The sequence below is a fragment of the Hyperolius riggenbachi genome, chromosome 10 (assembly GCF_040937935.1).
Source record: "Hyperolius riggenbachi isolate aHypRig1 chromosome 10, aHypRig1.pri, whole genome shotgun sequence".
NCBI classification, from domain to species: Eukaryota; Metazoa; Chordata; class Amphibia; order Anura; family Hyperoliidae; genus Hyperolius; species Hyperolius riggenbachi.
Window position 1 is genome coordinate 7,041,964 of NC_090655.1, and position 24,567 is coordinate 7,066,530.

General features: G+C 45.6%; 1 protein-coding gene across 4 annotated transcripts in view; it reads right to left on the reverse strand.

Moving 5' to 3' along the window:
* CRTAC1 (cartilage acidic protein 1) overlaps positions 1-24,567 on the reverse strand; it is an 899,879-nt gene that overhangs the window by 410,311 nt on the left and 465,001 nt on the right. For all 4 annotated transcript variants that reach the window (XM_068257816.1, XM_068257817.1, XM_068257818.1 and 1 more), the window contains exon 4: positions 8,052-8,188. In XM_068257816.1, coding sequence (XP_068113917.1) covers positions 8,052-8,188 — 137 coding nt within the window. The remainder of the gene's footprint in view (positions 1-8,051; positions 8,189-24,567) is intronic.

Sequence of the window (24,567 nt, forward strand, 5' to 3'; positions counted from 1 at the left end):
CAAAAAAAAAAAAAAAAAAAAGCAAAATTGTACCATGTATGGGCACTGTAACAGAGATCGCCTGACAGGACTAAAGAGGTCACCACCAGTGATAAATGGCAGAATGTAAATCAGGGAGAGGAAAGATTTTACAATAAGCAAACATTGACTAAATAATCTATAAATGAATATTGTAAAAAATAAATAAATAAATAAATTATTCATTATTAGTGACCTTACCCCGTTCAAAAACGGTCTCTAGGTCTGTCATTGCCGCCACATCCGCACGCCCACCCCTGCCGCACGCGCACACACACCCGCTCACCCGCCGGCCCCCTGGCCCCTCCTGCTCCTGTCCCTGCGGTACATGCGCAGTAGCACAGGCGCAGGGACACACACACACAGGGACAGGATGCAGAGACACAGGGGTTTATTATATAGCATGTTACTTCTACAAAAGTTCCTCTTTTAAAGAAAATCTGTAACAAAAAAATCTCCCCTGGGGGGTACTCACCTCGGGTGGGGGAATCCTCCAGATCCGTCCTTCTCGGTCCCACGGCGGCAGCGAAAATCCTCCCGGAGCGGCGGCGATGTAAATATTTACCTTTTGGCTCCAGCGCAGGCGCAGTATCCGCTACTTCCCACGGAGATAGGTGGAAATAACCGATCTCCGTCGGGCCGCTCTACTGTGCAGGCGCGAGTCTCCTGCAAGTCTCCTGTGCCTGTGTAGTAAAGTGGACCCGACTGAGATCGGCTATTTCCGCACATCTCCGTCAGAAGAGCCGCAACAGCGCCCCCCGCTGGAGCCTGAAAAGGTAAATATTGAACAGGCTGTCGGGTCTGTTGGGCTGCTGTTCGGAGGGCTGCAGCGGGACCCCCGTGGGACCAAGGAGGACAGGAGAAGCCTCATTAGGATCCGGAGGCTTCCCCCACCCGAGGTGAGTACCCCCCAGGGGACGTTTTTATTGTTACAGAGTCTCTTTAAGTGAACTGCCAACTTTTGGTTCCCAAAACAAGCTATCCCTTCAGATCTGCTTTACAAGCTGATAGGACTAACGCCAAGCAGCTTTTCAAACTTCACTGTTTGATGCAATTACCTCACCCACCTCCATGATTCTAAATTGCAATATGTATGGGAAAAACAAGCCATTGGTACTAGATGATAGCTAGTTATTGTGGAACAGATATGTGAGAATATTTAACCTCCCGACGACAGGTTCAGATTTCTAAAAAGGCCCCAAAGGCTCGGGCCTTGGGTGGCTGCTTACCATGGGGGGGTGCAGAAAAGAGGGGTGGGGCAGCTATAAATGAAAAAGGGAGGCTCCAAATGGACATAGCACATGGAATAAGCAAACTTCTGTACAAGGGAGCTGGATATAAAATAGTAAGACTGCTTAACCGATTCACGTTTCGTTGTTTTCACTTGAGCAATGTTCACCTCCCATTGATTAGCCTATAACTTTATCACTACTTATCACAATGAACTGATCTATATCTTGTTTTTTCCATCACCAATTAGGCTTTCTTTGGGGGGTACATTTAGCTAAAAGCCACTTTACTGTAAATGCATTTTAACAGGAAGAATAAGAAAAAAATGGAAAAAATTCATTATTTCTCAGGTTTCAGCCATTATAGTTTTAAAATAATACATGCCTCCATAATTAAAACTCACGTATTGTATTTGCACATATGTCCTGGTTATTACACCGTTAAAATTATGTCCCTATCACAATGTATGGCGACAATATTTTATTTGGAAATAAAGGTGCATTTTTTCCGTTTTGCATCTATCACTATTTACAAAATAAAAAAAAAAAATATATAGAAATATTTCATCTTTACATTGATATTTAAAAAGTTTAGACCCTTAGGTAAATATTTACATTTTTTTTTTTTTTTAATATTAAACATTTTATTTGGGTAGTTTTGGGAGGGTGGGATGTAAACAATTGGTTTATAATGTAAATGTGTGTTGATTTTAATTTTTTTTCACTTTTAGTTGTAGTATTACTTTTTGGCCACAAGATGGCGGCCATGAGTTTGTTTACATGACGTCACTCTAAGCGTAACACACGCTTAGAGAGACGCATGGGGGAGGTAACAGCCAGAAAAGGCGCAGCTTCCGAGAGAAGCTGTCGCTTTTTCAGTGGGGGAGAGGAATCAGTGATCGGGCCCCATAGCCCAATTCACTGATTGCCTGGCTAACAAACCGCGGGCCGGGAGTGCACGTGCGCGATCGGCCGCGGGAGTGCGCATGGTTCCATGAAGTAGTCTCTACGTCCAGGAACTAAAATAGGTTAACATTGATGTTACAAATGGAAGAGGGGGCTGCACATGGAATGGGAGGAGCTGCTGTACATGGATGTTATACATGGAAGAGGGGGCTGCACATGGAATGGGAGGGGCTGCTGTACATGGATGTTATACATGGAAGAGGGGGCTGCACATGGAATAGGAGGGGCTGCTGTACATGGATGTTACACATGGAAGAGGGGGCAGCACATGGAATGGGAGGGGCTGCTGTACATGGATGTTATACATGGAAGAGGGGGCTGCACATGGAATGGGAGGGGCTGCTGTACATGGATGTTATACATGGAAGAGGGGGCTGCGCGTGGAATGGGAGGGGCTTTTGCACATGGAAGATACACATGGAATGGGAGGGGACTATTCCACGTAGCAGGGGAGCCACAAGAAAGTTGACCTAGGGATGGGGAAAGTATAAATCTAGCCTTGCCTGCCTCCTTGCAGTCTAAACGGTGTAAAAATGCTGACTGGGAAAATAAAGCTATCATAATGTGTATTTTACGCTTGTGTTTTGAAGGGAACCTGTAGTGAGATAGATAAAATGGCAGACATATGTATTTCCTTTTCAACAATACCAGTTGCCTGGCTGCCCTGCTGGTCCTCTGCCTCTAATACTTTTAGCCATAGCCCCTGAACAAGCATGCAGCAGATCAGGCGTTTCTGTGGCGGGGTCAATCGTACCTGTGTGATGTTTTCTTCGGTCCGTCCCTGGTGCCTCCCACGACGCGGTCCATGCGGCGGTCACATGACTCCAAACACTTCCTCCTTCCGGGTTGAAGGAGGAAGTGTGGAGTTGCGTGGAGTGCATTGTGGTAGGCGCCAGGGACGGACGAAGAAGATGTCAGACAGGTAAGCTTTACCCTCCGCCCCCGCACAGCTTTACCTGGAGCTATCCGGATACAACTATCTGGGTATCTCCCGAATTTGGAGTAAAGCAAGCCTGATTGCTGGATGTGCGGATTGTACAGAATTAGAAAATTAGAGACACCCCTTATTTGAAAGTAAACCAGTCCAGCAGTGACATAAGGTGACGTAACAACTCAGAGCTGCTTATATAAGGAACGCTCAACTTCAGACAACATAGTTTTCACAGAAGTTAATGTAAAAATCCAAGGGACGAAAGTGACTTTGAATGAGGGATGATCGTTGGTGCAGGAAGAGCTGGTGCTGCATCTCTGAGGCACTGACTCTCTTAGGATTTTTTCGTCCAACATATCTCGGGTGTTTATAGAGTGGCTGCTGAGAAAACAACTTCAAGCCATAAGGACTATTCTGGTCTAAAAAGGCTGGAGAACAAGAGAGGTGAAAGGCGAGTAGAACTCATTGTCCACAGCAACAGAAGGGCAACAACACAAAACATTACAGCTGCATTTAATGCAGGTGCAGCACAAAGCATATCCCAAAGCACAACAAGATGGTATTTGCAAAGGATGGGCTTTACCAGCAGGAGGCCATCAAGAGTGCCTTCGGTAATCTAGACAAATAGGAAAAGACGCCTGTTGTGGGCCCTTGCCACCGTGCTCAATCGGTCTCAAACTGGTTTGAGGAACATCAATCAGAGTTTAACCTGCTTCCATGGCCAGCTCCATCCCCTGAACCTCAATCCTATTGAGCATTGTGTGGGATGAAGTCTAAAGATCACTTCAAAACTTGGAAACGCCGCCATCCAATCTGACCCAACTTAGAGCTGCCATTATGTCTTCATGGGCCGACATTCCTCAGCAACGGTATCCGCATCTTGTTGAGTCCATGCCAAGATGTATATCGGCTGTGATCAGATCTAAAGGTGGACCAACACGTTATTAGAGGGTGTCGCTAATGTTTTAGCCTCCCAATGTACAGCGTTTGAACATCTCATGTATCTATGCTCTACACTATTTGTTTTGCACCACATACATTGCTACGCAAAAATGTTGACACTATATAAATTAAAAAAATAATAATTTACATTTACTATAAAAATGACTTAAAAGTAATTTAGACGTACAATAAAAGAATGCCGGGGCTGGAACCGGCGATGGCTCAGACAGCAGCAGGCGTCAGACACGTCAGGGAGAGTAATGCATCTCACGACAGGCGGCACAATTAAAGTCACATATATCCTCCCGCCCAGAGGTGGCGGCAATGTTTCCAAGATACAACGTTAATGAAAGTTCACACGAGAACGCGGCTGAAGCCCCGGACGTTATAAACGAGCTGTACAAACCTCCAAAACAAAGTGAGGAAACATAGTTGTGTGGAAGACTTTAATCCTGCTACATATCAAAATTCTATCCAGGAGAGAAAGGAAGGGCCGACACTGTTCCACGGATGGAATAGTTCCATTTCTATGCAATCGTTCATTTGTGCCAACAGACTGACACTCCATCTGTGAGTTCTGTGATTCCCTTCTCTCTTTTTTTGCAGAAAGTCAAAAGAGGATCCGGGGAAGGGAAAGGGGGGGGGGGGGGGGGTTCAGGGCTGTAGGCACTTAGAGCATGCTCCACCAGAGACCGGGATCATTAGGGAACCTTGCCCGAAGATTCCTTACTGCTTTACATACAGGTTTGAGCCAGGTTGCTAACCCTGGTGCAAGGCTCAAATCCCACATCAAAGGCAACGGCCTGAGAGAGAGAGAGAGAGAAATGGGAATAGAGGAGACACGAGAAAGTTGGAGGACTGCAGAAAATTGAATATGGAATAAAGAAGATACAAGAAAAATTGTGGGGAGTACAAATTAACCACTTGAGGACCACAGTCTTTCTACCCCTTAAAGGACAACTGTAATGAAAAGGATATTGAGGCTGCCATATTTATTCCCTTTTAAACAATACCAGTTGCCTGGCAGCCCTGCTGGTTTATTTGGCTGCAGTAGTGTCTGAATCACACTAGAAACAAGCATCTTGTCAGATCTGACAATGTCAGAAACACATGATATGCTGCATGCTTGTTCAGGGTCGATGGCTAAAAGTATTAGTGGCAGAGGATCAGCAGGACAGCCAGGCAACTGGTATTTCTTCAAAGGAAATAAATATGGCAACCTCCATATACCTCTTGTTACAGTTGTCCTTTAAGGGACCAGAGCCTTTTTCTCCATTCAGACCACTGCAGCTTTCACGGTTTATTGCTCGGTTATACAACCTACTATCTAAATGAATTTTCCCTCCTTTTCTTGTCACTAATACAGCTTTCTTTTGGTGCTATTTGATTGCTGCTGCGATTTTTAGTTTTTATTACATTCATAAAAAAAGAAAAAGAATTTTGTCAATAAAATGATTTTTTTTTTAACTTTCTGTGATAAAATTTGTCAAATAAAGTAAAATTTCTGTATACATTTTTGTCCAAATTTATTGTGCTACATGTCTTTGATTAAAAAAAAACCATTCAGTGTATATTTATTGGTTTGGGTAAAAGTTATAGCGTTTATAAACTATGGTGCAAAAAGAGAATTTCCCATTTTAAAGCGTCTCTGACTTTTCTGCGCACCTGTCAGGTTTCATGAGGTGCTAAAATTCCAGGATAGTACAAATACCCCCCAAATGACCCCATTTTGGAAATAAGACATCCCAAAGTACTCACTGAGAGGCATGGTGAGTTCATAGAAGATTTTATTTTTTGTCACAAGTTAGCGGAAAATGACACTTTGAATCAAAAGTAAAACAAAAAAAAAGTTTCCATTTCTGCTAACTTGTGACAAAAAAATGAAATCTGCCACTGCCTCACCATGCCCCTCTCTGAATACCTTGAAGTGCCTACTTTCCAAAATGGGGTCATTTGTGGGGTGTGTTTACTGTCCTGGCATTTTGGGGGTGCTAAATCGTAAGCACCCCTGTAATGCCTAAAGGTGCTCATTGGACTTTGGGCCCCTTAGTGCAGTTAGGCTGCAAAAAAGTGCCACACATGTGGTACCGCCGTACTCAGGAGAAGTAGTATAATGTGTTTTGTGGTGTATTTTTACATATACCCATGCTGGGTGGGAGAAATCTCTGTAAATGACAATCTTTGGATTTTTTTACACACAGTTGTCTATTTACAGAGATATTTCTCCCACCCAGCATGGGTATGTGTAAAAATACACCACAAAACACATTGTACTACTTCTCCTGAGTACGGCGATACCACATGTGTGGCACTATTTTGCACCCTAACTGCGCTAAGGGGCCCAAAGTCCAATGAGTACCTTTAGGATTTCACAGGTCATTTTGAGGCATTTGGTTTCTAGACTACTCCTCACGGTTTAGGGCCCCTAAAATGCCAGGGCAGTATAGGAACCCCACAAGTGACCCCATTTTAGAAAGAAGACACCCCAAGGTATTCCGTTAGGAGTATGGTGAGTTTATAGAAGATTTTATTTTTTGTCACAAGTTAGCGGAAATTGATTTTTTTTTTATTTTACGCATGCTAGGTGGGAGAAATATCTCTGTAAATGGACAATTGTGAGTAAAAAAATAAAAAATTGTCATTTACAGAGATTTTTCTCCCACCCAGCATGGGTATGTGTACAAATACACCCCAAAACACATTATACTACTTCTCCTGAGTACGGCGATACCACATGGCATATAAAAAGTAGGAAAACATGTTTTTATTGAATATTAGGTCAGGGTTTTATACCGCTTTAAGAGAGAGAGAGATGCAGAAAAGAAGAGAGATGGAGGGACCAGAGAAGGAGACAGGTGTGGGGATAGAGAAATCCATGGGCTTACCCAACCTTGCCTGATCAGGTCTAACGGTTTGTAAGAGTACAAAAGGTCAGGAAAGAGTGAGAAAAAGAGGGTGGAGGAGAGGTGAGAAAGAGAGGGAATGATGGGAGGAGGGGGGAAATTATGGATTGAGAGGGGGGGGAGGAGAGGTGGTAAGGGAGGGGGGGAGGAGAGGTGGTAAGGGAGGGGGGTAGGAGAGGTGGTAAGGGAGGGGGGAGGAGAGGTGGTAAGGGGGGGGGGGAGGAGAGGTGGTAAGGGAGGGGGGAGGAGAGGTGGTAAGGGAGAAGGGTAGGCTAGAAAGATGGCAGGAAGGGAGGAAGGGGTTGAGAGAGGTGGAGGAGAGGAAGAAGTAGGAAAGGAAGTTAGGGATCGTCAATGAGATGCAAATAGTTTTGAGTTGTTGCAGCATTATGCAAATTTTGCATGCAAAATTTTCAGCATAAAAATTAACCAATCAAATCCTGCTAAGGTAAAATTTGATTGGTCCATTTTCAAGCTTCATGAATTTGCAGAATTATGCATCAACTAGAAATCGTTTGCATCTTATTGACCAACCCTAGGGGGAGTAGAAGAGGGGTGGGAAATGAGGAGAGAACAGTGGGAGAGGGAGTTGGGAGAGGGCGTTTGAGGTTGGGAGAGAAATAATATTTTCTAAAATAAAAGGAACACAACAATAAAATCAAAGAAAGAAAGAGTTGGGAAAAGAGAGACAAGACAGAAAAATGATAAAGATTAAAATAGGAGACAGAAAAAAAAACAAACAAAAACAAGAAACCAAAGAGAGAGTAAAAGACAATTTACATGAGCCTGACACCCCATTCTTCAGCTCCTTTCTTAAACAACCCTTCGTTTCTAGTGGCGGAGGAGCCAGACATAAAACACCGCTGTAACGTTGCCGCTATGAGATTCTGACCCTTGAGGTGGTTCCATAAAATATTAGCACAGAACACAATGAGGACGCCTGACGCCAGAAGCAGGGAAATGATAAGTGACTCTGGCTCTTATTTATGCATGTTGTTAGCTGAAAAGTCTGCCACAGGTACAGCATGAATATTTATCCTGAAGTTTCGCACGCAGTCTTACCTTCCTGTCGATGCAAGCCACCGATCGCCCCGCAAACTTGTTCACAACCCCTCGCCGGATGTTAACATCATCGCTGAGGATATCTTCCCATCGCCCGTTCCGATACTTGAACAGCTTATCAGAGTAAGTCGCCATACCTGCGAGAGAGAGAGAAGCGGTTATATTCCAAGATGGCTGACAGTCATGCATACAAGGCGCCGCCCACTTGTGCACCCATGAGGCAGTGAGTGTATTATGTCATGGCAGGAGATACGCCTTAAAGCGGGATTGTCAGACAAACTCAAATTCCATTTACCCACTGCTCTGTATTTATTATGCAGTCTACAACCTGACCCTGCATTGCAAACATTCCAATATAATCATAAATGTTTCTGCTGTAATGAATCTTATCTCAGTCGGCTTGTTATCCCCCCCCCCCCCCCACACACACACAAGGCTGAAAAATGAAATACACCTCACCCCACTGCAGAAGATGCTGAAATATGATCTATGCTGTGCTCACGTGTGTTTACAAAGCAATCTAGCTATTACGGTGCAGATTCTAGGAGAGGGAGGGAATTACATCAGGATTGGCTTCAGTCAGAGGCACTAAAGATGGAAAATACCAGAAACAGTTTTCTCTTTATTTACTTTACAAGTACAGCACGGTTTGTGGACACCATGCAAAATATCAGCATGAATGCATGAGCTTAAAGGAATACTATCAATACCCGAGTATTCTAAAATGACAATGTACAAATAATGTCTAAGTAGCTGTGTAAACATTTCCCTACTTTTCATGTTAAATATCAGAGGCAAAAGCTGTAATTTATTGAGGGTAGGATTTAGCTATATTGGGACAAATCAATTGCAGAAGGGGTGTCTGCTTCAATGCACAGCCAGAGTTGCATATCAGACTACAGAAAGCAAATATCAAACATATCAAACTCTGACAGCAAAAACAGTATGATAAGCTGTGACAATTAGTTACATTTCCTCTGCTCTCTTCAGACACTTCAGTCAGAAACACAGGACACAGGAGCTGCAGCTGTTGGGAGCTCTCTCTCTGTCACACACAGAGCTACACATAGAGTAAACTGATCAAGTGTGAGGGGAATTTCCCCTCTCCTCATGGCTCAGTCTGCCGTCAGTTATGGCGTCAGTAAAGTTTGAAAGTATTTTGATAACAGTAAACAAAGAGGTTGCTACTAAAATGTATACACCAGTACTTAGCAGCACTTCCCAAACAATTCCTGTGTCAATTGAAAAAAAATATGTGAATTGATAGTATTCCTTTAAGAACATTTGAATAGTTTGTACTTTGATGCTCTTAATTCTCCACTATGCAAAGATGAAACCATTTGCAAACATGATCCAGAAACACTTCCGCCTTCTTTGGGCCCGAGCTCATTAAAGTACTTAATGCAGCAGCAACCACTCTAGAGTGAGAAAAGACAAAGAAAACTAAGAAAAAGCGGAACAGAGCTAAACATCGCTGTTACAAGACTTTAAAATGTGAAGATTCATCTTTTTACAAATCCCTATTTCATTTTTAGTTGTAACCAGTGTACTGAAGAGACTTTGTATTAATGGTATGCAAATTGTATGCAGATTTGTGCTGCTTGGAAATAAACTAACCAAATGCAGCACCTCCTTTTCAAAATTGCACATTGAATCAATACTTTTAAATGTATGTGGCTGTGACAGTTTGGTTCTCCTGTGCTATTTTTGTTCATTTGCCTTTTATCACTTTAGTGCATTTGGTGTTATAGGGACAGAGCATCTTATGTCCTGTCTGTGCTCATTAAAATCACCTCCTAAAAGAGTAACCTCAAAGGTGCTGTGAAGAATGCATGAAAAAAACACGACTACTGATGCAAGAGGAAGGGGGAGCAGGACACCTGATCTGACACCGGCACTCACATCACAGACCACAGCAGAGAGCATCCACTGAAGGTTCCATTGAAGCAAACATCTAAATATATCAAGGTTTCTGAACACACTGAACCAAACCTTTGAGGAGGAGAGAGCTAAAAATGTAACTTTTTAACGAAAATCTTTAAAGTAGGCCGGGACAGACAACACTTTTAGTGACACACAGCGTACGCTCTATAGGGGATTTGTATCAGGGTTGTACTAAACTAGGACTGAGACTTTCCCTTTTTCATACTAAATAATTATAACCCTCAACCAAAGAAAACCCTACACTTGACTTCACTTCTTAATGGAGGCTTTGTCAGCTGCATCTTTAGCCATCATGCTGCTGTTATGCTGTAATTTTTTTTATTGTATATAATTATACTACCTTGTTTGTGATGCACTCTCAGTCTGCACTGTAGCACTTTGTTTTTCACCCCTGACAAAGCCTTAATTTACAAAGGTGAAACATGTAGCAATTTCTTTAGTTGAGGGTTATAATTATTTAGCATGAGAAGGGGAAGGGTTCCGTAGTAGTTTAGTACAGCCCTGATACAAATCCCCTGCAGGGCTCCTCTATTGTGCTAGTTAGGACCTCAAAGGTCCAACTCTGTGTGTTTAGTTTGGTTCAGGTTACTGTGGTTTATATCAAGGTTTCAAAATATTTTTCTCATCATGCCTGATTTGCCCAGACTAAGGTCCGGTTTTCTAGCAGAGCAGCTTTGTGAAGGAGGATGTGAATGTACACATTAGAGGCACAACTGAACTAGAGCTTGTCATTTTAAAGCTTGTTCTCAGACCTTCGGAAGATAAAACTCCTGGTATGGTGTCTATATTGACTTGCCTGGCAGGACATTCCAGACAGTGGCGTCACTAACGGGGACGGAGCGGTAGTTGCGGACCGCACCACGTGTCACCAGCAGAGGGGGTGACACGACCGAGCTCCAGGAGAGCAAGGCTACGTAAATACAGAGCAGACCTGTGCCCAATGTACTGCTCCCTCATACTCTTTTCCCTTTGGCTCCCCCATGCTCAGCTGGGCCATGTGGTGATCACCTTAACACCCCCCTATTCACCCTTAGTAAAGGTGCCCCATCCAACCACCTACTCCCAATAGCAAGTGTGTCCATTATGGCATCCCTCCCTCATACCCCCCACAGGAAACATTGCTAGACCCCACCCCCCCAACATGTGGCCAGCATAAGAACCATTAACAACCCCCCCCCCCCCCCCCTCCTTCATAGCAAGTGTATCCTGTATAGTTTAACAATCCCCAACTCATTTCTCCCTCGTAGCAAATGGGTCAAGAATAACCCCATTCCAACTCCATTCTCAACAAATAACAGTAGCCAGTAAAGTTACTACAAAAAAAAAAAATATTATTGGTTTTGTTTAGCCTGGTGAGATTGGAGGTTCATGGGGTAAATAAGACATGTCCAATCAGGATTTGATTCAATTCAATTCGCCATTGCAAAACAATGGCAAATCGAATTGAATCAAATCGAATCCTGATCGGACATGTCGGATTTAATCGGATCGTAAATAGAATCGTAATCGAATCGCATTAATAATTGTATCGTGTAGATGGGGCTTAACCACTTCACCACTGAGGGGTTTTACCCCTTGAGCACCAGAGCAATTTTCACCTTTCAGCGCTCCTTCCATTTATTCATCTATAACTTTATCATTACTTATCGCAATGAAATGAACTATATCTTGTTTTTTCCGCCACCAATTAGGCTTTCTTTAGGTGGGACATTATGCCAAGAATTATTTTATTCTAAATATGTTTTAATGGGAAAATAGGAAAAATGTGGGAAAAAATGCATTATTTTTCAGTTTTCGGCCATTATAGTTTTTAAATAATGCATGCTACTGTAATTAAAACCCATGAAATGTATTTGCCCATTTGTCCCGGTTATAAAACCGTTTAAATTATGTCCCTATCACAATGTTTGGCGCCAATATTTTATTTGGAAATAAAGGTGAATTTTTTTCAGTTTTGGCAACCATCCCTAATTACAAGCCCATAGTTTATAAAGTAACAGTGTTGTACCCTCCTGACATAAATATTAAAAAAGTTCAGTCCCTAAGGTAACTATTTATGTATTTTTTTTAATTGTAAATGTTTTTTTTTTTTTTTTTTTAATTACAAAAAAATAAAAATAGGGAGTGTGGGAGGTAATGAGTTAATTTTTTATGTATAAGTAATGTATTTGTATGTGAAAAATGCTTTACGGTGTAGTTTTACTATTTGGCCACAAGATGGCAACAGTAACTTTGTGTTTAATGCCACCTCCAAGCGTCCTTCTGGACGCTTGGAGGAAGTACTAGGAGGCTGGTAAAGTTTTTTTCTTCTCACAATGATCGCGCTGCTTATCGGAGAAGCAGCGGATCATTGCGGGGCTTAGATCAACGAACGGGAATGGATTTTCCCGTTCATTGATCTCCGGGCGAGCAGTGGGTGGCGTGTTTATGAGCGGGAGTGCGCGCTAGAGCGAGCGGGAGTGCGGGCAGCGGCGGGAGCGCGGAAAGTACGGATTTCTCCGTCCCTGGGGGTGAAAGGATGGAAAAAGGGACGGAGAAATTCGTACGGGCGGGGGTAAAGTGGTTAAGTGTGGAGTGACACCATGCACGCTGGCGTAGTGGTTAGCGCTCTCGCCTTGCAGTGCAGGGTCCATGGTTCGAATCCCAGTAGGTCACCATCTGCAAGAAGTTTGTATGCTCTCTCCCGAGTCTGCGTGGGTTTCTTCCGGACACTCCGGTTTGCTCCCACATCCCAAAACATACAGATAAGTTAATTGGCTTCCTCCCTAAAATTGACCCTAGACTGCAATACATACACAACACGATACATAGACATTGGACTCTGGTAGGGATTAGATTGTGAGCTCCTTTGAGGGACAGTTAGGGACTAGATTATATACTATGTATAGCGCTGCGGAAGATGTCGGCGCTATATAAATACTAAATAATAATAATAATGAGCTTTTGCACCAGGTGACACCAACCCCAGTGACTCCTCTGATTCAGGGAATGGCAAGCACAAAGACATGATTTGAGGGCACATTTAACCTTTTAACAACTGTTCCACGCCAATCGGTGTGGACGCGGTGGCAGCCCCAGAACCATTCAACTCCAAATTGTCATAAAGTCCTAGGGGCGGATATTATCCCCGCTCTGTCATCAGTCTCCCAGCGGCGATGGTTGTCTATTTACATGGTACAGCGCTGCGATCTATGACAGCGCTGTACAGGGGACACACAGGAACGATCCACTGTCATAGGCTGAAGCCTATGATAGCCAATCGCTGTGATTGGCTGGCAGAGGGAGGGAGGTCGGGGTTATAATAAAAAAAGTAATATCTAAAAAAAAACCCAAAAAAATAAACAAACATGCTGGCAGGGATCAGACCCCACTAACAGAAAGCTATGCTGGTGGGCAGAAAAGAGGGGGGGGGCGAAATCACTTGTGTGTTGAGTTGTACGGCCCTGCAGTAAGCCCATAAAGCTGCAGTGGCCTAATGTGTAAAAAACAGCCCTGTCACTAGAGGGGTGCCAGCCTACGGTCCTTAACGGTGTTTAAGGGCCCGTTTCCACTTGTGCGGTGCAAATTAGTCGCGGAAAACGCAAAACGAATTCGCACACATATGCGAATTTCACCGCAAATTTTACCGCGAATTTGCGGGCATTTTCACATATGTTAGTAAGTATGCGAATATAACCATGTCAGTGCCTGTGTGCTTTTACATTGATTTTATATAAAAACGCACGCACATTTGCGGTAAAATTTGCGGTAAAGTTCACATACGAAAACGCATGCGAATTTCCTAGTAAATACATTGTATGCGATTCGCATAGTGGTATGTGAATTCTGCGGGGTCTACCATGCAGATTTTTTCTGCACAGAAAAACGCTCAGAAATCCTGACAAGTGGAAACAGCCCCATCCACTTGTATTGTCTATGCGAATCTGCATACGGGAAACGCGGGCAGATTCACTCTAGTGGAAACAGGCCCTAAAAGGTAAGCCTGTGCCTTTTATTTTTTTGAAAATTGTGGTTTTTATGAGGTTCTCCATAAATGTGTTGCATTTGACCAACAACAGCATTAAACATGTTTTGAACAGGAAGAAGATAAGTCCGGTCTGTCTTATTGTAAACGAAGCCTTGCGACGCCATGCTACGCTCGTTCTAAGATTTTGTAGATTAGGTTCAATAAATTCGTGTTGTGCTATTGATCTGTTAGAAAAAGTGTTGTGTCCCGTGTGGCCTGAAATAGTGGCCTGTCAATGTCCCCCCTCGGCGTACAAGGCAGACAATCCTGTTTCCGAGGAATTCCATCACGGAGATATCTGTTTAACAAAATAAAAGAAGTTATCTGCTTGGCAGCTACCAGAGGACAGTTGTAACTCAACCACTCGTCGCAGGTTTTAATCAAATCCTCTGTCTTATTGCTTCTGTACGGGCAGCCGCTACACCAACGCACTCCGCAAACCTTCGCCTGACAAGACTCGAAACAAGGGAAGCTGATCCGCAAAGCATGAGAGAAACTTGTCAATGCCAAAACACTTAAAGGGATCCTAAAGTGAGAGGGATACGGAGGCTGCCATATTTATTTCCTGTTAAAGGGAATCTGAAGCGAGAATAAATCTCGCTTCAGAGCTCATAGTTAGCAGGGGCATGTGTGCCCCTGCTAAACCGCCGCTATCGCGCCGCTAAACGGGGGTCCCTTCACCCCCAAACCCACCCCCGCAATCGTTGGTCGTAAAATTGGTCTTATATTTCCTCTTCCTGGAGGCAGAGCTAACGGCTGCAGCCCTGCCTACAGTCGTGTCTATCAGACGCGCATCGCCGCCTCTCCCCCGCTCCTCTCAGTGAAGGAAGACTGAGAGGGGCGGGGGAGAGGCGGAGATACGCGTCTGACAGACGCGCGTGGGGCAGGGCTGCGGCGGTTAGCCCTGCCCCAATGCGGAAGCCCTCCCCCGCTGTACGGAGGGGATCTGGGGGTGAAGGGACCCCCGTTAAGCCGCGGGATAGCGGTGGTTTAGCAGGGGCACACATGTCCCTGCTAACTATGAGGTCTGAAGCAAGATTTATTCTCGCTTCAGACTCTCTTTAAGGAATCTGAAGTGAAAATAAACTTATAATGATTTGTATGTGTAATACAGCTAAGAAATAAAACATTAGGAGCAGAGACATGAGTCTAATTGTTTCCAGTACAAGAAGAGTTAAGAAACTCTGGTTGTTATCTATGCAAAAGAGCCACTGATCTCTAGGACTTTCAAAGTCGCGGAGAGCTCTGTCTTCTGAAGCTTGTTATCTCAAATGTCAGTCGTATTGTATTTTCCTCTGCAGAGGACAGGTCAAAAGTTTGCTGGCCTGCTCTGTAAAATCATTTAGAATGCTGAGTAGTGTGTAAACTGCAAATATTAGAGAATGATGCAATGTTATAAAAGACACTATATAACTGAAAATAAAAATATGAGACTATTTTCTTTGCTACTAATGTTCTAGTAAGTATCCGTACTACACAACCAATTCATTATATCATCGTTTTTTTCAGGTTCAGTGAGACTTTAAGCAATATCAGTTGCCTGGCATTCCTGCTGATGTCTTTGGCTGCAGTAGTGAATGAATCACACCAGGAACAAGCATGCAGCTAATCTAGTCACACTTCAGTCAGAGCTCCTGATTTGCTGCATGCTTGTTCAGGGGCTATGGCACAGTATCAGCAGGACAGCCAGTATGGCCTAAAGATCTTGGCATTAGATTACCAAATGATCTCTGTACAATAACTTTATTTTTAAGTTTTTAAGCAAAAAAATAGAATTATATTTTACATTTTCCTTCTTTAATTGAAGGACCACTATGGCGAAAAATAAGTACTCATGTACATATGAGACGTACGTTTCTCCCAGATTAAAATGCACTATGAATAACTTTTTTCTGAAATCGCTGTTGCTTACAATAACCAATAACAGTCTGACAGATCTGACAGGTTTTGAACTAGTCTATCTCCTCATGGGGAGTTCTCAGTGTCTGTATTCTCTACAAAAGCAGTTCTTGGAAAGGATCTTTGCAAATATGTTGGTCAGCCTGCCTACTCATTTGCACACTTTTCTGACACTTAGGCTGAGCAACATGTTCAGTAAAGCCTAGTGCACACCAGAGCGGTTCTTCTGCGGTTTGCGATCCGCTTGCGTGTGCGGATCCGCGTGGGTAATGTATTTCAATGGGCTGGTGCACACCAGAGCCGGAGGTGTTTTGCAGAAACGCATACTCCCGGGCTGCTGCAGATTTTGGATTGCGGAGGCGTTTCTGCCTCAATGTTAAGTATAGGAAAAACGCAAACTGCTCTGAAAAACGGCACTTCAGAGCGGTTTGCCAGGCGTTTTTGTTACAGTAGCTGTTCAGTAACAGCTTTACTGTAACAATACATGAAATCTACTACACCAAAAACGCTTCACAAAACCGCAAAACGCTAGCTGAAACGCTGCAGAAAAAGAAGAAAAAGCGTTTCAAAACCTGCTAGCATTTTGCGGATCTGCTAGCGGTTTTTGGTGTGCACCAGGCCTTAGTGCTTTTAAAAAGAGAAACCCTGAGAATCCCCCATAAGGAGATGTACTAGTCTGAAGCCTGTCAGACTTTTACTGCCTACTATTAGCAACAGGCACATAGAAGGACAAATTATTTATAATGCATGTTAATCATTTCAGAAGTATGTGTACACATGTATTTTAATTTTTATATAGTGGTCTTTTAAAGTGACAACGCAGCAAGAAAAAAAAAATTGATACAATTATAAAACAATGATATAATGAATTGTATGTGTAGTACGGGTATTTAACATAACATTAGTAGCAAAGACAAGAGTCATTTTTATTTTCAGTTATATAGTCGTTTTTCTAGAACATTCATTCATTCTCTAATATTTGCAGTTTAAAAACTAAATTCTGAACTTTCCTGCTCTGTTTCATAGTTTAAAATACAAAATGTCATTAGCTGTGCAGGAAAACTATAAACAAACTAAAAACAGTGAGAGGCCGGTTGAGATTAGTGCTTCAGAAAACAGCATTGCTCTCTGACTAAATGAGTTGGAGAGCTCAGAGCAGCTCAAGTGGAGTTTCTTAAGGTCATTGGGAGTCTGTAATAAAAAAAAAGAAACCAGACACTTCCCTAAAGAGAGGGAAGGCTTTCGGTCCTAATGAAACTTCCCTCTGCTCTCCCGTTGCCCTCACTATGGTGGCAGCTCCTCCGTTTAAACCACCCGCCGCTGTGGGCTTGGAAGTGTTTGGGAGCTTAGTCCTCCGAGAGAGGGCACTCGCGAGTGCGCAGTATGGAGCACTCAGGCTCCTGAAGACTTCATGAAGCCTCCCTTCGGCAGCGAAGATAGCAGCATTTGAGCGAATTGGTCAAATGCTGCTACGGGGGGATCCTGTGGTGTAACAGGCACCCAGAGAGGAGAGGGAAGGCTCATCAGGACCCTGAGCCTTCCTTCTCCTTAGGTAAGTATCTCTCTTTTTTGCAGCCGATTCCCAATGACTAACTCTTTCTGGAAAGAATAGGAGACTCATATCTGTGCTACTAATGCATAGCTCCCAACTGCCTCTCTTTTGGAGGGATAGTCCCTCTTTGGGAGCCCTGCCCCTCTGTCCCTCTTTCCTCCTCATTTGTCCCTCTAAGTATATCTACTAAAAAAATATGTTTGACTCTAAACTTTATTCCCATTCTTTAAAATGATATATTACTATTTTTAAAATGTTAATATGAACGAAAACGAACCAGGATAGAAAGGACCAGTGTGGTTTTAATTATAAAACAACATATTTTTCTTATGAAATCTTTATGGTATGCATGACTAAGGGTGTGGCAGGGGCGTAGCTTAAAGGGAACCAGAGGCGAAGCACCATTGTGTATTTTACAATATATATCAGTAAGAACATTAGAGAAAACACCTTGCTATCTGTTTCATCCTCACTGCTAAAAGTGTCTGTTATCAGCTGTGATAAGAATCCCGGACTGAGCATTCAGTCTGGCTTTGCAGGGAATAATTATAGCTGAGTCATTATAGCATAGCCACAAGGGGGCAGGCTTGGGCTTGAAAAGACACCAGAGAAGACAGACCCAGCTGTAATCTTTCCTTAGCAAAGCTAGACTGAGTGCTCAGTCGGGGATTCTTATCAGAGGTGATAAGTCAGATTAAACAGAGAACAATGAAACAAAGAGCAGAGTAGGAGTTTACTGTCAAGAGGGTGCTTCATCTCTGGTTCTCTTTAAGTGTCCCTCTTTCTCATCTCAAAGAGTTGGGAGTTATGCTAATGTTATATTTCTAAGCTGTACTACACATCCAATTCATAATATCATTATATATTATATCATAAGTTTATTTTATATATTATATTATATCATAAGTTTGTTTTCACTTCAGATTCCCTTTAAGGTGAACTGTAAGATTGAGAGGATGTGGCTGTCTTTTTTATGCCGTGTGTTAGTGGCTGTTCTCTTATTTGTAGGGAAATTCTCCCGGGTTTTAGGAGCACAGAGGTGATTTATATAGCCAGGCTGTGGCTCTGAGCTCAGGCTCTGCTCGGCAGGAGGGGGACCACCTCAACCTACAAAGACATGTGAAGAAGGCAAAGCTCCCGGCCCTGCAGAGACGTATCTGTGATCATCAGCAGAAGGATTGTGCCTGGGAAGAAATATGAGCTGGATTAGCGGGACAATAGCTTGCTTCTGCCTACGCCTCGTTCTTATCCTACCAGCCGCTTGCTAGCTGGTGTCCCGAGCCGGCCCAGGTGATGCGGAGGATAAATATTAATGTTGTCTCTCATAAAGATGCAGCCAGAATGCTGTCCTACTGATAACTTCATAAACGTTCCTCCTCAGGTGTGGGTATCGGAGAGACGGCGGACAAAGGAAACGTTGCGTACACGAAACCCTTTCATCTGCTTCCTCGCTTTGTTAGGCAGCCGTAGGAGCGTTTCTTACCGTCGCTGATACAGTATAGAGAATTATGTGAGGACGGGAGAGAGAAAACAAGGAAAACATTCTCATGGAAAGTTCCGTGGAAAAGGGGGGGGGGGGGGAACGGACTTCTAAAAAACATCAATATACATATAAGAAAAATGGAGTATTAGAGAGTTGGAGCTGATGCAGTAATATTGCTGTGCGGACAATATAACCGTTACCACCAGCAGCAATAATTATGCTGCCAGCGCGATCCGTGGTACTCTAGTAGTATGCGAGTTGCTATGGTAACATACATTACATAACCTGCGTTATGGTAACAACTACTACTAGTACAGCAGGTCTCCCTAATAGCACAACTCACGGTCCTATGCTGCCGGTAGTAACAGTAATATTGCCTGTGCGCTGTCTGGGCACAGCAATGTAACCGCACTTTTGTGCATCAACTCCCATTTCCCTTCTATTCACTTTTTCTCTTAGGCCGGTTTAAGAATGGCAAATGGCAGTATAGCCGGACAGGACATCACTACGGAAGCAGAGGAAGACTTGTGCCCTAAGCCAGGACATCACTACGAGAGCAGAGGAAGACTTGTGCACTATGCCAGGACATCACTATAGGAGCAGAGGAAGACTTGTGCCCTAAGCCAGGACATCACTACGGGAGCAGAGGGAGACTTGTGCCCTAAGCCAGGACATCACTACGGGAGCAGAGGAAGACTTGTGCCCTAAGCCAGGACATCACTACGGGAGCAGAGGAAGGCTTGTGCCCTAAGCCAGGACATCACTACGGGAGCAGAGGAAGACTTGTGCCCTAAGCCAGGACATCACTACGGGAGCAGAGGAAGACTTGTGCCCTAAGCCAGGACATCACTACGGGAGCAGAGGAAGACTTGTGCACTAATCCAGGACATCACTACGGGAGCAGAGGAAGACTTGTGCCCTAAGCCAGGACATCACTACAGGAGCAGAGGAAGACTTGTGCCCTAAGCCAGGACATCACTACGGGAGCAGAGGAAGACTTGTGCCCTAAGCCAGGACATCACTACGGGAGCAGAGGAAGACTTGTGCCCTAAGCCAGGACATCACTACGGGAGCAGAGGAATACTTGTGCCCTAAGCCAGGACATCACTATGGGAGAAGAGGAAGACTTGTACCCTAAGCCAGGACATCACTACGGGAGCAGAGGAAGACTTGTACCCTAAGCCAGGACATCACTACGGGAGCAGAGGAATACTTGTGCCCTAAGCCAAGACATTACTACGGGAGCAGAGGAAGACTTGTGCCCTAAGCCAGGACATCACTACGGGAGCAGAGGAAGACTTGTGCCCTAAGCCAGGACATCACTACAGGAGCAGAGGAAGACTTGTGCCCTAAGCCAGGACATCACTACGGGAGCAGAGGAATACTTGTGCCCTAAGCCAGGACATCACTATGGGAGCAGAGGAAGACTTGTACCCTAAGCCAGGACATTACTACGGGAGCAGAGGAAGACTTGTGCCCTAAGCCAGGACATTACTACGGGAGCAGAGGAAGACTTGTGCCCTATGCCAGGACATCACTACGGGAGCAGAGGAAGACTTGTACCCTAAGCCAGGACATCACTACGGGAGCAGAGGAAGACTTGTGCCCTAAGCCAGGACATCACTACGGGAGCAGAGGAAGACTTGTGCCCTAAGCCAGGACATCACTACAGGAGCAGAGGAAGACTTGTGCCCTAAGCCAGGACATCACTACGGGAGCAGAGGAAGACTTGTGCCCTAAGCCAGGACATTACTACGGGAGCAGAGGAAGACTTGTACCCTAAGCCAGGACATTACTACGGGAGCAGAGGAAGACTTGTGCCCTAAGCCAGGACATTACTACGGGAGCAGAGGAAGACTTGTGCCCTATGCCAGGACATCACTACGGGAGCAGAGGAAGACTTGTACCCTAAGCCAGGACATCACTACGGGAGCAGAGGAAGACTTGTACCCTAAGCCAGGACATCACTACGGGAGCAGAGGAATACTTGTGCCCTAAGCCAAGACATCACTACGGGAGCAGAGGAAGACTTGTGCCCTAAGCCAGGACATCACTACAGGAGCAGAGGAAGACTTGTGCCCTAAGCCAGGACATCACTACGGGAGCAGAGGAAGACTTGTGCCCTAAGCCAGGACATCACTACGGGAGCAGAGGAAGACTTGTGCCCTAAGCCAGGACATCACTACGGGAGCAGAGGAAGACTTGTGCCCTAAGCCAGGACATCACTACAGGAGCAGAGGAAGACTTGTGCCCTAAGCCAAGACATCACTACGGGAGCAGAGGAAGAGTTGTGCCCTAAGCCAGGACATCACTATGGGAGCAGAGGAAGACTTGTGCCCTAAGCCAGGACATCACTACGGGAGCAGAGGAAGACTTTTGCCCTAAGCCAGGACATCACTACCGAAGCAAAGGAAGACTTGTGCCCTAAGCCAAGACATCACTACGGGAGCAGAGGAAGACTTGTGCCCTAAGCCAGGACATCACTACAGGAGCAGAGGAAGACTTGTGCCCTAAGCCAAGACATCACTACGGGAGCAGAGGAAGACTTGTGCCCTAAGCCAGGAAATCACTACCGAAGCAAAGGAAGACTTGTGCCCTAAGCCAGGACATCACTATGGGAGCAGAGGAAGACTTGTGCCCTAAGCCAGGACATCACTACGGGAGCAGAGGAAGACTTGTGCCCTAAGCCAGGACATCACTACGGAAACTGAGGAAGACTTGTGCCCTAAGCCAGGACATCACTACGGGAGCAGAGGAAGACTTGTGCCCTAAGCCAGGACATCACTATGGGAGCAGAGGAAGACTTGTGCCCTAAGCCAGGACATCACTACGGGAGCAGAGGGAGACTTGTGCTCTAAGCCAGGACATCACTACGGGAGCAGAGGAAGACTTGTGCCCTAAGCCAGGACATCACTACGGGAGCAGAGGAAGACTTGTGCCCTAAGCCAGGACATCACTACGGGAGCAGAGGAAGACTTGTGCCCTAAGCCAGGACATCACTATGGGAGCAGAGGAAGACTTGTGCCCTAAGCCAGGACATCACTACGGGAGCAGAGGAAGACTTGTGCCCTAAGCCAGGACATCACTACAGGAGCAGAGGAAGACTTGTGCCCTAAGCCAGGACATCACTACTGGAGCAGAGGAAGACTTGTGCCCTAAGCCAGGACATCACTACTGGAGCAGAGGAAGACTTGTGCCCTAAGCCAGGACATCACTACTGGAGCAGAGGAAGACTTGTGCCCTAAGCCAGGACATCACTACTGGAGCAGAGGAAGACTTGTGCCCTAAGCCAGGACATCACTATGGGAGCAGAGCAAGACTTGTGCCCTAAGCCAGAACATCACTACGGGAGCAGAGCAAGACTTGTGCCCTAAGCCAGGACATCACTATGGGAGCAGAGGAAGACTTGTGCCCTAAGCCAGGACATCACTATGGGAGCAAAGGAAGACTTGTGCCCTAAGCCAGGACATCACTATGGGAGAAGAGGAAGACTTGTGCCCCAAGCCAGGACATCACTACGGGAGCAGAGGAAGACTTGTGCCCTAAGCCAGGACATCACTACGGGAGCAGAGGAAGACTTGTGCCCTAAGCCAGGACATCACTATCGGAGCAGAGGAAGACTTGTGCCCTAAGCCAGGACATCACTACGGGAGCAGAGGAAGACGTGTGCCCTAAGCCAGGACATCACTACGGGAGCAGAGGAAGACTTGTGCCCTAAGCCAGGACATCACTACGGGAGCAGAGGAAGACTTGTGCCCTAAGCCAGGACATCACTACGGGAGCAGAGGAAGACTTGTGCCCTAAGCCAGGACATCACTACGGGAGCAGAGGAAGACTTGTGCCCTAAGCCAGGACATCATTACGGGAGCAGAGGAAGACTTGTGCCCTAAGCTAGGACATCACTACAGGAGCAGAGGAAGACTTGTGCCCTAAGCCAGGACATCACTATGGGAGCAGAGGAAGACTTGTGCCCTAAGCCAGGACATCACTACAGGAGCAGAGGAAGACTTGTGCCCTAAGCTAGGACATCACTACAGGAGCAGAGGAAGACTTGTGCCCTAAGCCCAGGTTATGCGCATATAGCAGAACGCAATGGACGTTAAGGTAGGTGCCTGTTTTTAATCTTGGGAGGTGTGTGCGGGCGGTTCTTCCCGGCGCTGGCCACGCTGGGGAGATCGCCTGCACCCCCCAGCCTCCGCCTCCGGGGTGCCGCTGTGTGGGTTCCGGGTGGTGAGAGTGCCTGGGACCCCCGCGGCCCCCCGGTTGTATGGGGGCAATGGGAAGCCTCCTCGTGGCGCCCCTGGATAGTGCTATATAGCATGAACTAATTCCCGCAGGGCGATTGTTTTGCGGTTTTTGGTTTTTGACCCTGCATATTTAGGCATGCGAAAGCAAATGCTTATTTGCATGAGCTATGTCTCGTGATTAGCCAATAGGCCAAATTAGCAAAGCCAGATTTGTCAGGTTCACTTGGTTGATGCACACATTTTCTTTCTCTGTTGTAATTAGCATTGCATTTCTTTTTTCTGAGGGCAGGTAGTGAGTGGCTTGTTTTAGGAGGTGAGAGCCCTGGAGCAGGCTATTTGCGCCTGTCCGCCCCTTATGTGTCGCGCCCAGGTTATGCGCATATAGCAGAACGCAATGGACGTTAAGGTAGGTGCCTGTTTTTAATCTTGGGAGGTGTGTGCGGGCGGTTCTTCCCGGCGCTGGCCACACTGGGGAGATCGCCTGCACCCCCCAGCCTCCGCCTCCGGGGTGCCGCTGTGTGGGTTCCGGGTGGTGAGAGTGCCTGGGACCCCCGCGGCCCCCCGGTTGTATGGGGGCAATGGGAAGCCTCCTCGTGGCGCCCCTGGATAGTGCTATATAGCATGAACTAATTCCCGCAGGGCGATTGTTTTGCGGTTTTTGGTTTTTGACCCTGCATATTTAGGCATGCGAAAGCAAATGCTTATTTGCATGAGCTATGTCTCGTGATTAGCCAATAGGCCAAATTAGCAAAGCCAGATTTGTCAGGTTCACTTGGTTGATGCACACATTTTCTTTCTCTGTTGTAATTAGTAGAGGAAGACTTGTGCCCTAAGCCAGGACATCATTACGGGAGCAGAGGAAGACTTGTGCCCTAAGCCAGGACATCACTATGGGGGCAGAGGAAGACTTGTGCCCTAAGCCAGGGCATCACTACGGGAGCAGAGGAAGACTTGTGCCCTAAGCCAGGACATCACTATAGGAGCAGAGGAAGACTTGTGCCCTAAGCCAGGACACCACTACGGGAGCAGAGGAAGACTTGTGCCCTAAGCCAGGAAATCACTACGGGAGCAGAGGAAGACTTGTGCCCTAAGCCAGGACATCACTACGGGAGCAGAGGAAGACTTGTGCCCTAAGCCAGGACATCACTACGGGAGCAGAGGAAGACTTGTGCCCTAAGCCAGGACATCACTACGGGAACAGAGGCAGACTTGTGCCCTAAGCCAGGACATCACTACGGAAGCAGAGGAAGACTTGTGCCCTAAGCCAGTAAATCACTACGGGAGCAGAGGAAGACTTGTGCCCTAAGCCAGGACATCACTACGGAAGCAGAGGAAGACTTGTGCCCTAAGCCAGGAAATCACTACGGGAGCAGAGGAAGACTTGT